This window comes from Oryctolagus cuniculus, chromosome X (assembly GCF_964237555.1).
Source record: "Oryctolagus cuniculus chromosome X, mOryCun1.1, whole genome shotgun sequence".
Taxonomy (NCBI): Eukaryota; Metazoa; Chordata; class Mammalia; order Lagomorpha; family Leporidae; genus Oryctolagus; species Oryctolagus cuniculus.
The window spans coordinates 17,785,198-17,799,081 of NC_091453.1; the positions used below are offsets into that span (position 1 = coordinate 17,785,198).

The 13,884-nt window shown below is 41.4% G+C and overlaps 1 protein-coding gene across 24 annotated transcripts in view; it reads right to left on the bottom strand.

The window, feature by feature from the left end:
* DMD (dystrophin) overlaps positions 1-13,884 on the bottom strand; it is a 2,248,405-nt gene that overhangs the window by 90,049 nt on the left and 2,144,472 nt on the right. For all 24 annotated transcript variants that reach the window (XM_070067426.1, XM_051827673.2, XM_051827679.2 and 21 more), the window contains 2 exons: positions 2,640-2,841; positions 450-535 (listed from right to left, as the gene is read on the bottom strand). In XM_070067426.1, the coding sequence (XP_069923527.1) occupies positions 450-535; positions 2,640-2,841 (288 nt within the window). The remainder of the gene's footprint in view (positions 1-449; positions 536-2,639; positions 2,842-13,884) is intronic.

Here is a 13,884-nt window from a genome sequence, read left to right on the forward strand (position 1 = left end):
ACTGGGTATGTCACTAGAACTGCAGTAAGATGATTATAAAATAAACAATGTTTCTAGAACATGAGTGCCAGACAATATTCTTTAAATAAGAATCCGAAGACCAGGCAAATGCCAGGATTAAAGCTTCACATTTATTTTTCTGACTTCTACAAAGGGGTTAGGAAATCAGGCTTTATCCCTACTAGGAACATGTGTTTTATTCAGACAGTCAATGTAACATAAAATAATGCTGGGACTGGAGAAGTTAATCCTTGTTCTCTATTTAAATACCTGCAATTTAATGTTTGACAGGGAACAGTACAAGCCAAATTTTATGACACGCTAAAAGCAGTTCTACATCTTACACGAGGAACCTGCTGTCACTAAGAACAGTATGTCATTTTCCATCTAGAACTAGCGTGATTAGCCAACATCAATAAAGGAATACAGAGTTAATATACATGACTTACATCTGTACTTATCTTCCAAATGTGCTTTACACAGAGAAATGATGCCAGTTTTAAAAGACAGGACACGGATCCTCCCCGTACGTCCCCTATTATGAAGAACCAAACCAGAAAACATTTACTGACACGTCCTCACACAGTAAACATTTTTGGTTAAGAAACAACAACAACAAAAAGCACTGGATATGGAACTTTACTCACATCGGTCACTGTTTTATTAAGGTTGTTAAGAACTTTTCCAAGTTCATTATCTATTTGGCTGATGACCTAAAATACACTGGAAATCTTAACACAACCAGTGAATATTTACCAAGCTTTCAATTCTTCAAAACCTTTCTTTACAATGAGAGGCAGGGGGAGACACTTCTATTCACCCATGGAGAGCAACTTTGGCTTAAATCAGTAACTGGAAGACTTCCAACAGTGCACCAAGCTATTTTTGTTACTGAAGCAAATTACCTACTTTGGTTACCGAAGCCCAAAAAATTACCAGCAACTAACTGCTCTGCTCTCTTCAACACTCTTTCAGATTTTCATTAGACTGCCCCTTATTGAGAAGAAAATTAATCACTTCAGGCCCTATGACACATAATGTAAAATATGAACATTTATTTCCATTAGAAAAATGACATACTCGATTAGAAAGCATTCAAATACATGCTCTAAAAGAGAAATGGAAAAGTAACCTACTGTTACATCAATGTTTTAATATATATGCTTTTACTTTACATATAGAAAGCTAAAATACCACATTCTACATAATCAGTTTATTAACAAGCTTATTTTATCCATGAGAACAAACAGAAAATAAAAATGAAAAATTTTCCATTTTGTAGAAAATGCCTTTCAATAATTTTTCAGTTTCTTAATTATGGAAAGCAACCAGACCTTAGACAGTTGTTAAAAAAAAAACATTTTAGACTAACTCTGCCACCTATCACTACTTATTCATAAAGGACAGGTCCCAGCTGTGGTTAGTTCCGGTCTACAATATGCTCAACTTTCAATTATTAAATTCCTCAAAGGGAAATGTTAGAAATTGCTACCACTGAAGGACTGTCTTATCCTTTTTCCCTCTTAGGAAAAGGTGTATCAAAGTTTAACAAATAAACCTTATCTAGTAACTCAGGCCTTCAATGAGTTAAAATTGTCCTCAATCTTCAGGCAGGTAGAATGGAAGTTACATATTCAGAATCCATTCACATGTCTTTCATGCCATATGGCAAAGAAAATGGTGCCAAAATATATTTGAGGGAAGATCTGAATACAAACCCTTATCAACACAAAGGTAAATGTAATCCACACTTAAGATCCAACATGTTTAAGGACCTGGTCGACGGTTATATTGAATTCAATAGGCAGGTGGTTTAAAAAAGCAATCCCTTATCAAAGTAACAAAGAAAAAAGGCATCAATATTTGCGAGCGTGGTGGTAGAAGTCTAGCACAAAGGCAAAAGGCAAAATAGCTGATATTCAATTCCTCTCAGAAAACCTTCCCAGATCTCCAAATGGGAATATGTTCTTGTTGATGTGTGAAATGAGGCATGTAATTCTGAGGTCTAAGAAGAATTCAGTTCGAAAACCAAGACCAATGCCTTCTGCTCCCTTACTCAATTCCTTTCATTAAGTTCAAGACAAAAATTGTAACTGGAGATATCTCCTGTGTATAATTCAACAGAAATAAACAATTGCTCTCTGAGAGTGATGAATGGAGGTGTCAAACTGAAACGTCCTAACACCTTATTAAAAAACAAGACAAAACCAACACTTCCTCAGTTTAAGGAGCTGAGTTGGCTACATTAAGGGCTTATTTTCATTCCATTTGTCTTATCAATTCATAATCTTCCGCAAATTCCTTCTCAGTATCAACTAGGACAATTCCATGCAAGCATCTCTAGGGACAGAGAGAGTGAGCCAGCCTCCAAGAGCATGGAGCATTTTCAATATATGCAGGCCAGAAAGGGATAGAACCAATAGCTACACGTGAAATCAGTCTAGTATCCGAAAAATGAATAGCTCAGGGTTTTGTTTGTTTTCTAATCTGAGAGCAATCTATTCTCTCTCATCTCCTAGCTTATCAAGGTGTTTTTCAAGGCACATAAATACGGAAATGATTTACCACAGGGACAGCACTAGGTCTACAGCAAGCTAAGCCTCCCTTGACAGAGCTGGAAGAAAACTTGTCATACGTACGTATCATAAACATTCAGCAGCCAGTTGAGACACATATCCACGCAGAGAGGGACGTTGACCAAATTGTTGTGCTCTTGCTCCAGGCGATCATAAACAGTGGTTAGACAATTGATGATCTGCAGGATATCCATCGGCTGGTCATTTTGCTTGAGGTTGTGCTGGTCCAAGGCATCGCATGCAGCTGACAGGGTCAAGAGATCCACTGCAAGAACCACATACAAGCACACATGATCCGTCAGCCTTCCTTTTGTTTTGAGACTCTTGGTAGGGTTGTCTCATACCCTTCACTGACCTCCAGCTGAACCCAGCCCTTGCAGAGGTGTCTGGGAGCTCGACCATCTGAGCTTGTTCTAAAATTTCAGTGGCACAGGATACCACGTGGGCAGACACACGTTTCCATCCCCAAACCATTAGGGAATATCTAAGAGGTAAGGAAACCTATCGTGTTCTGTGTAAGCAGAATCATTTCTACCTGAATAATAACAATAGTCATAATAATAATAAAAGTTTAGTAGAGATTTTGAAACAGTCTGACAACTCTTTTTTATATTAGTATTAGAGAAGGTCAGATTAATCTGTGTGATTGGGACTGTGTAAACTCTATTTCTAGCTGTACATTTATAATCCTAAGTGGTTTTCCCTTTAAAATATCCATCACCTAAGCATCTCTCTGCTACCTTAACCTGAGGTGAAAAAATAATCAACTTCACTAAAATTTTCCATAGGCCAACCGAAACAACTTCATAACTTATCCAATTTTCAGACCTGAGGCTTATTTATCTCCCCTTTCACCTTCAAGCTGTATTATGCAATGTACTTTTCAAGTTCTCTAAGAACTTTATAAGACTGATGGTAGGGAGAGGGCACAATCCCTTGATCTGAGGTGGTTATTTAATCATATGCTGCAACACAAAAATGTAACAGAAGTCAAACTTCAACCTCGTCCAATATCAGCATATCACAAACTTCATTTGCAAGGGTCATGAAAAGATGCTTTTCTCCAAAGCAATTTCCCAGTCAAATTGCAAGTGCAACAATATGGATTTTATACCACTTTCTACACCTATGTTCTGATTGCACTTCTCAGTCCTTTGAGACAAGGAATCAATGATACTTAAGTCAATCTCTCATGCCTCTATGGGGAAGGGGCAATATAATTATAAATGCAACTTCAGATAAATACAGGTCATCTCCAGCAGTAAACAGCTTTTGAAATAACAAATTTAAGGCATTAACATATTTTACTGGTTAGATGCAGCTAGTTCTAACGAAATAGTAAAAAAAAAAAGTGATTAGTATCTATGGGTTCATACCTACATAGCCCAAATTTCTCTGTTTGAAAAACAGAAGATAGAAAACTCTGGAATTTTCTGGAAGCATGAAGGAGAATTGATGATGGAAACAGTTTTTTCTGTCTTCCATCCCGAAGAGTACAGCTCTGTGCTCCTAGGAACCAGCCTCCCTAAGATGTCTCAGACTGGCATCTGTCTATGGAAGGACAGACATATCTTCTTTTATTTTAAAACCAGTTATAGGGACTGGCATTGTGGTGTAATGGGTAAGCTGCTGTCTGCAATGCTGGCACCCCATATCAGTACCAGTTTGAGTCCTGGCTGTTCCACTTCCCATCCAGCTCCATGCTAATGTGCCTGGGGAAGCAGTGGAGGCTGGCCCAAGTCCTTGGGCCCCTAGGCCCACATGGCAGACCAGGATAGCCCAGCCCTGGCTGTTGCAACCATCTGGGGAGTGAACCAGCAGATGGAAGATCTCCGTCTCTGCCTCTCCTTCACTTCTCTTTCAAGTAAGTAAATAAATCTTTTTTTTTAAAAAAAAGGAGATTTATTTAAAAAATACAGTCATACCTAATAAGAGACTCATTCTGAGAACTGTGGTCAATCTTGCTATGGTGTCAACACCATGGTGTGGGGGCCGACGCTATGGCGAAGTGGGTAATGCCCCATATGGGCACCAGTTCAAGTCCCAGCTGCTCCAGTTCCTATCCAGCTCTGCTATGGCCTGAGAAAGCAGTGGAAGATGGCCCAAGTCCTTGGGCCCCTGCACCTGCATGGGAGACCCAGAAGAAGCTCCTGGCTTCGGATCGGTGCACCCCTGAGAGTTGCGGCCAATTGGGGAGTGAACCAGCAGATGGAAGACCTCTCTCTCACTCTCTCTCTGCCTCTCCTTCTCTCTGTGTAACTGTTTCAAATAAATAATCTTTAACAAAAAACACCACGTTGTGTACACACACAAATATGGCTCTGACATCTCTAGGACACAGCATCCTTGGGCACCACCATCACATACGCGGCCCATTGCTGACTGCATGAGCGTCCTCTAAAGCTAGAGAAATGAGCTCTTTTCATGGAAACTGAGACTTTGCTTAAAGCGGCAGAAAGCAATATAACTTGGGAGACTGATTTGAAAAAGTTAGGTGGGGAAAAGAATAAAGAATTAAAAAATAACAAAGCAAGCAGACAGGAGGGGAAGACTGATGGGGGACTGTATGAGACTGGAAAGACCAAGAGAGACAGAAAACACTTTCATCCTCTCTTCTGTGTGACTTCCACAGAGGGCAAATTTCCAAGTGCAGGGAGTGAGACCATTGAGAAATACAGCACACCAGTTCCACCACTGGAAGAGAGGAATGGGTTTCCCCCAAACACCAACATTCCCAATGTATTTCTTTATATCAAGAAGAAAGCTGTGGGTGGCTTGATATTTTTCCATTATTTTCTTTTTTCATTACTCTGCTTTAATCATTATAAATATTTTGCCTTAGATTCCAGAATATAAGAACTAACAAGTGAGAATTTTTAGATTCACTTTTGTATTAAGAGTCTAATTTACTCATGTGATGGAAACAGCAAAATTGCATGAATTTCACTTTAGTGGGTCTTCTCTTATCTCTGTGCAGGTGAACAGGTAACACAGAGAACAGAAATCGTGGCGTATAAATAGCTCCAGAGGGGAGCAGAGCAATTGCTCTGAAATAACAGGAGCAGAAGATGACATAGTTAGGAGAGAAATACTGTGCAGCGTGCTCTGCTAAAACTTGATGTGGTTAAGCACAAGAATCATCCATCACACAAGACTGAAGAATACGCTTCCCCAAACCAACACCGCAAACAGAATGCCACTTTCAGGAAGCGACTGTCCAAAGACTTCTATTTAGGTATACCCAGTCCATGCTATGCACCTGGAAAGAGGTGAGAAAATCGATAGGGGCTATTTAATTGCCACATGGGCACACACTTACTGTTCAAAATGAACATCTTAAATAACACACTGAGGTTTTTTTTTTTTTGATGAATTTTTCAGCATAATGAGTAGCTGTTTCTTGAAGCCTCAATAAGCAAGCAGCAGACACAATTTTGTGAAACTATCCTTTTATCTTAAGCTAGGAATTTCTATTAAAATATATATTTATATGAGAGGGCTTCAAAAAACTCATGGGAAATAGGATTAAAAGAAGGCACATTTTGCATGAACTTTTTGAAGCCTTGTTGTGTATATCCTTTAGTGCATTCACCAGGGGTACATATTTTTAAAGATACATAAAAATCCAATATACTATTATATTGTCTCTTCTGAAGAGTCTTTTTACGTTATAAAATGCTTTAGCTTGTGATGCCACTGAAGAATCGGAACCATGGTGCCGGCACTGTGGTGCAGCGAGTTAATGCCCTGGCCTGAAGCGCCGGCATCCCATATGGGTGCCAGTTCGAGTCCCGGCTACTCCTCTTCCGATCCAGCTCTCTGCTATGGTCTGGGATAGCACAAGATGGCCCAAGTCCTTGGGCCCCTGCACCCACGTGGGAGACCCGGAAGGAGCTCCTGGCTCCTGGCTTCGGATCGGCATAGCTCTGGCTGTTGTGGCCATCTGGGGCATGAACCATCAGATGGAAGACCTCTCTTTCTGTCTCTCTCTGTCTCTCCTCTCTCAGTGTAACTCTTTCAAATAAATAAATCTTTAAAAATTAAAAACAAAACAAAACAAAAAAACAGAATAGGAACCATGTAGCAGTGACCTTCAAATACCAACTCTATTCCCTTCCACGTATGCCACAAATGAGGAGCTAAGGCACATTATTTCTTTTTCCCTTTTCCAGAAGCATACACTTTTACAGTTGTTTTGGAATTGAGAAAACTGAGAGCAGACATAGCAAGACTTGCTCCGGGTGTTAAGGCAGGATACCAAGGTTTTCTGATTCCTCACAGAGGTAGATACCAAAGGCAGAAAAGCAGGCAGAACGTGTCCTTCTTGGACTTCACAGAAAGAGAAAACCATTCTGCATTCCACACTAATGATAATCATGGAAGGAAAAAGAAGCACCAAAACATTGGTTAGTGGTGGGAACAAAGTCTCATGGTGTCCATACAACCCCAAACTCAACCTACCATCCACCTGGATATTCTATGTTGCCTTATAAAAGAGCCCGCAATCTCATTAGCACAGATAGAGAAAAGGGGAGGCAATGAGGAATGGTGTGTTTGCCCAGGTAGAAGGTACACGGTGACATCATGCCATTCTATGGGCCGCTCAGATTTAAGGTTAAAGAACTTTGCAAACAAATCTTTGCACAGCAAGAAAAGTCAATGCACTTTGATGTAGGCCATCTGTGCTTGGAGGGTTAACTCAGAGTGCTGGGAGTCGGCATGAGATGTTTTCCTAAAATATCTACACAGCACAGGGCTCCAGTCAAAGCAATGAAAAGCAACAGCTTACTGTGCTGACATGTAACCATGGGTTACAGGTCATCATCAATGTTTATTGCTTTCAGTAACATGGACCATTTTTACTTGGTCTCAGTGAGACCCGTGGATGCTACTGGGTTTGGAGCTGGCTATATGCCTAGGTTACCTGTAGGATATAAGAAACTAGCTGAGATTCCAATTTGTGCTCCTTGGCTTCCAAGTTGTTTTGTGCTCTCATCAATGGTTCCTAATCCAAGAGGGAACATGTAGCTTGGTGTGGCCCTTGCAGAGAAAGGGCAATTGCTGTTTGCACCAGGTCCCTCTGTTCCCTATGCTGTATTGCACACCCTGGTTTCAATGTTGTGGGTATACTGTATCCTTTTCCTGCAATGAACTGTACATTTGCAAGCACTGTCATTTGGATCCTGTGGATCCTTTTTAGCAACTGAAACTTTTGTAACTGCCACTGTCTGTGCAGTCAGTTGCAGAACTGAGATCATTTAGAAGATGCCCAACTTATTCTCAGCTAAAAAGAAGTCATTTCTCAGTGAACATACTAAGACAAAAGATAATTCTAATGCAAGAGGAAAATGATGCATTGATGCTAATCATCAAGCTACCCTTGGTTTGAAGTAGCACACACAGGCTTTGAAATTGATTACTTATAATAATACAAGTTTCTAGTGGAATCTGGAAATGATAGCCTGAACCCAAGGAGCTAACAAAATGGATTCGAAGGGAACTGCAAATCAATGCCATAGCTGCTAAAAATTCAATTCCTGCATTGTGTCAGCAAACGCTCAAGTTCAGTCTCTTACAGTTGAGTCACACCTTGCTTTGCCTGCAGGTGGAGTTCCAACTAAAGGAATCCAAGCAACTATCACCTTGCACAAATGGGCTACACCGGGAAGACCAATTGCCCTTAAGATAATTCGGGGTGGGGGGCGGGGGAGGAATATTTACAGGTGTTCGCTCCTTCACCGCCATTTTCTTTTTCTTTCTCAATGCCAGACCGAATAGTTGCAAAGGCTGGTAACATTCCAACACAAGATACCATGGCTATTAGCTGGAATTTAAGCGCAAGAATCCCACAAGAACCGGTGGAGTGGATTACTCTTTCCTTGTACCTTGCCTAATAGGGGCTTATCACAGAAAGCTTTTTGTCTGGCAGACAGAACAGCCTCATTTCTCTGAACTGATCCAATGTGATCTCTTACCACTGGGGACAGACCAAAAGGGAAAGCCCTGGCATGGTTTATCTTGCTCCCAGCTACATATGCACTAGCCCAGTTGCTGAATCCAATGGACATACTTCGTGTGAGGGAGGAGTTTCAATCAAATTCAACTTATGGAAAAGGAAGAAAGATGAGATTGTTGATGAAGGAAAGGAAGCCACCAAATGAGTTTTTAAATGGAAAAAAAAATCTTAACATAATGTCGGTGTCTATGGAGAGGCTTGAAATTAAGTAATGATATGCTCACTTAGATTTGACTTAGATACTTCTTGGGGTGGAGGACCCTACTGAAACTTCTTCCTCCTTTAAAAAGGGAAGAGGCAAGAAGTAAGGGAGACAATGAGTCAACCTGGAACACACTGGATGAAAATCTGAGAGTTGTGATTGTGACCATGACTCCATGGGGCAATATTAATGTGATGCTTGGTTCTTGTTTCACAGGATACATCTCAATAAAAACATCTGTATCGGAAAGTTCCCCATGGGAATATTTACCCAGTTAAATCCAGAGAACAATGATTTATAGCAATCTGAATATGAGGGTACTTCAACAAGTTCACGGAGAGGCTCGCTCTGCGGTGCATCCCATATTGGCACCAGTTCTAATCCCAGCTGCTCCACTTCTGATCTGGCTTCTTGCTGATGTACCTGGGAAAGCAATGGAAGATGGCCCAAGCGCTTGGGCCCCTGCACCCACATGGGAGACCTGGACAAAGCTCCTGGCTCCTAGCCATTTGGGGAATGAACCAGCAGACGTAAGATCTCCGTGTCTCTCCCTCTCTCCATCTTTCTAACTGTGCCTTTCAAACAAATTAAAAAAATTTTTTTAGAAGTGCATGGAAAATGAGATTAAAAGAGTTTGTCATAGTGCAAAAAGCTTTGAAATCATGCATAGTTTTTTCACAATGCACTTTTTAAGACCCCCCCCATAACATTTCAATTTTTTAAATTTCCTTTTCCAAAAACTTTTTGAAGTGTCCACATAAACAATGCCTGGCCATTAATTGTGATCATGAAACTTTAGGAAAATTACTGGGTATGATGTAGAAGGTTTATATGATGTATGTCTCATCTGTTGTCACATTCCATGTAAAAATTGCTATTTGCCACCATTATTGTGTGTGAAAAGACAAAAGTGGGTGGATGGTTGATTGAGACACTTGGATCACTGAGAAATAATTAAATTTAATTTGGTGGGCTAGAAATTTGACGTGGATACTTAAAGAAATTCCTGTACCACCCCCAAACCAAAGTCTCTTTAGGAGTGATTACTATTCATACAACCTGGAAGACATTCTTGTGTCTCAAATTTATGTTCTCGTGACATTTAAAGATATCAGTCCTCAATGGCAACAACATGTTTGGTGGATCAGAGAGTGCTTGAAATAAAAGGAAGTTGCAGAACTAAGAGCTGGGCTAGGAATACCTGGCCAGGTAGGATGTGCCTTGAAGGAGAGAAGAAAACGGATGGGAGACCTCCTGGTGCAGGAAGAGCACTCTGAGGGCAATGAGTTTCAGGAGGCAGGACACGGATGGCAGGCTGCCTAGAACGGCTGACTGGAGAGTGCAATCTGTACGGTGCTCTTTAACAGCTTCTCCACTGTGACTGAGGGCTAATCACTCTTGCCCTAGTGTGCAGCTAATCGGGAGTTGGAGAAATTTTACACTGGAGTGCATTATTTCCCCTGGGATAGACAGGTCTGGTCATGGGACCCCTGTGTGGTGGGCTGATATAGCTGTCAAATCATGTAAACTGAGAAATGTGGCTATGTCCTCAATATGATTTTAATTCTGAAATAACAGAGATGACCTTTAACCTTTGTGTTAAATAATACATACTACATGGAGACGGTGGATTTCTGTAGGGTAGGAACAAAGTTATTATTAGATAAGGAGTCTTCCAAAAGTTCATGGAAAATGAATAACATGGAGAAATAACGTGTGGCTCCCAAAATGTTTGTGCACTAAAATAAGCATATTTTTGAATTCCAATTCTCCAAAACTTTTTGACATTCCCTGATGCTGTCCTCTTGGGACTTGGTGTAGCCTGTGCCTGCGAGTCCACAGGCTACCTTGAATGTTGCTGTCGTATTGTAACGTTTCTCTGGTACCAGGCCGTGTTTCTAAGCCGTGTTATTGTGGTCCTGTGGGCCACCTTTAGCAACTGAACCCTATCTAATGGCACCCTGAGTGCACCATCAAAAGGGGAGGTGTGTTTATGGAGATGGGAGCACATTTTTCACCTGGTTTGTCACGAAGAAGGCCGGAAGCCGTAACTTTACCCAGACAACTCTGGGCTCTACCACAACTCCGTAATGTATGATTTCATTGGTGAACTGAGGCAAACTGTTCTCTACTTCAGACTTATCAATCAACTGCTAGACATTTAGCCCTATGGTTTGGGCTCTCTCCAACCCCCTCCTTCAACTAAATGCATTGGCTCTGTTAAGCGCATTTTTACTCCTCCTCTCAGAAGTCAGCTATACTTTTAGTTTTAGAAGCCACATACCTAGGAGTGACATCAGAATTACAGAAGGAGAAAGAAAAAGCTAAGATTATCTTTTTCATAATTTTCAATGGGGTATCAATCGAATTGAAACAGCTTATAACTTCTTTTCATCAAGTTTTTCTCTTTGTCTCTGCTTCTATCGATTTTAATTTTCATTCATGCTGAAAGGCAGTATGGCGTCACGCAACATTAAACCGATTACAAACTGGGGGCACTAAAGGCCGATGGTGATGCTCTCAACTTAAATAGCATATTCTCGATAGTGGATAAAATGGCATTACTCCTTTTTGTGCAAACTTTGATAGGGAAGTGAAAAAAATTAGATCAAATGCTTAACAGAGATGGCCATGCATAATTTCTAAGGCATCTGTAATTCAAACTCTTCACTGACATCAGAAAATGACTGAGATAACATCATGAATTTTCATTAACCTGTTAGTAATGGGGCTGGGGTTATAGCATAGCAGGTTAAGACACCGCCTGTAATACCACATTGTATCAGAGGGCCGGTTCCAGTCCCAGCTGCTCCACTTCTGATCCAGCTCCCAGCTAATGGCCTGGGAAAGCGGCAGACGATGGCTGGAGTGCTTAGGCCCCTGCTGCCCACGTGGGAGGCCTGGAAGAAGCTCCTGGCTCCAGCCTGGCCCAGCCCTGGCACTTGTGGCCATTTGGGGAGAGAACCTGAGGACAGAAGAGCTTTCTCTCTCTCTCTTTCTCACTCTCTGTCTCTCCCACTCTCTCTCAACTCTTTCTTTCAAATAAATAAATAAATATAAAAAAAAAGCAGAACTATATATTTTTTTTAAAAGTTAGTAGAGGCAGCCTTTGGTAGGAAAAGCTAGCCAGGACAAGTTTTATTTGCCTGTACTACAGACAATAGCTCTTTATCATGGCTTTGCAGGCATAGAAAGGACAAAAGGCTGGAAGATAAACCCAAGCACATACAAAATTAAGAGGAAATTCTTAAATCATCTGTTGAAAAGTTAAGCAATGTGATGACACGTTTTCAATAATAAAAGCACTGCAAACTCTTCACTCTATATCCTCACTACACATGGCAGCCTTCTAGCATTCTGGGGAAGTCAGTACTTAATTTAGATAAAAACACCCTAATTTTGCTCTACTTGAAGTTTTTTTCAAATATGAGAAAAGTCATACTCAGAGGGGAAATGCTGAAAATTTCAAATCTGTTTAAAAGTGAAATTCGAAAGAAATAAATATACTGAAGTTATCACCTTAAATGGCTAGCATTTTTTTAGTATCAAATCTTCCCATTTCCCTGATGTTTACCAGAAATTTTAACATAAACTGCAATGATTTAAAAAAAACTATGTAGAATTATTTTATTAAGCAGGAAACTGGATAATGCCTAAACTGAGGGTCAAAAGGAACGCTATGTGGAAAGAGTCATCATAAATGTTTCATACAACCTATTTCTGGGCTTAGGATCTAACAGGAATATTCTATAACAAATTATAATAAGTAATTCATAATCATCCTTTCATCAAAGGCAAGCATTACTCTTGCATGGGGCAGGGGCAGGAGAAGAAACAGAGGCAGACAATTTTCTCCATCTAAACACTTGACTCTGTCTTATCCCCAAACTGCTTTGTCTCAACTATGGTACATTAACAGGGCCCTAAGGAAATCCTAGGCCTTTGGAGCCCTTTAAAACTGCTTAAACTTGGCAGCTATGCAGTTCAAGAATAACTTTGGATGGTAAGCTTTAAGGAAATGGAAGCTTTGGTTTCTTTTCTTTTTTTTTAAGATTTATTTTATTTATTTGAAAGACAGAGTTATAGAGAGAGGTAGAGACAGAGAGAGAGGTCTTCCATCTGCTGGTTCACGCCCCAGATGGCCACAATTGCTGGAGCTGTGCCGATCCCAAGCTAGGAGCCAGGAGCTTCTTCTAGGTCTCCCATGCAGGTGCAGGGGCCCAAGGACTTGGGCCATCTTCTGCTTTCCCAGGCCATAGCAGAGAGCTGGATCTGAAGACGAGCAGCCGGGACTCGAACCAGCGCCCACATGGGATGCCGGCACTTCAGGCCAGGGCTTTAACCCACTGCACCACAACGCTGGTCCCACTTTGGTTTATTTTCATTCATGCATTCATTCCATGAAAAACTGGGCTAAACATTCTGTTTATGGGCTACGCGTTGGTGATACCAAGATGAAGAGGAAAGACCTATTCTTTCCTTTCAAATAATTTCCACTGTGAGAATATTTCTTCTCCATTTCCATTTAAGAACCACACACCAGCAACTCCTTAAGGATCTTGTTGGGGCCGGTGTGGTGGCATATGGTAAAACGACCACCTGCAGTGCCGGCATCCCATATGGGCCCTAGTTCGACTCCTTGCTGCTCCACTTCTGATCCAGCTCCCTGCTAATGTCCCTGGGAAAGAAGCAGAGGATGGCCTGGCCCAGACCCAGTCATTGTGGCCATTTGGGGAGTGAAGCAGCGGATAAAAAAATCTCTGTCTCTCCTTCTCTCCCTGTCGCTCTGCCTTTCAAAAAGATAAACTGTTCTTTAAAAAAACAAAAACAAAAACAAAAACAAAAACAAAAAGGCCGGCGCCACAGCTCACTAGGCTAATCCTCCACCTGTGGCGCTGGCACCCTGGGTTTTAGTCCCGGTTGGGGCGCCGAATTCTGTCCCAGTTGCTCCTCTTCCAGTCCAGCTCTCTACTGTGGCCCAGGAAGGCAGTGGAGGATGGCCTGGGTGCTTGGGTCCCTGCACCCGCATGGGAGACCAGGAGGAAGCACCTGGCTCCTGGCTGCGGATTGGCGCGGCGCACCAGCCGTGG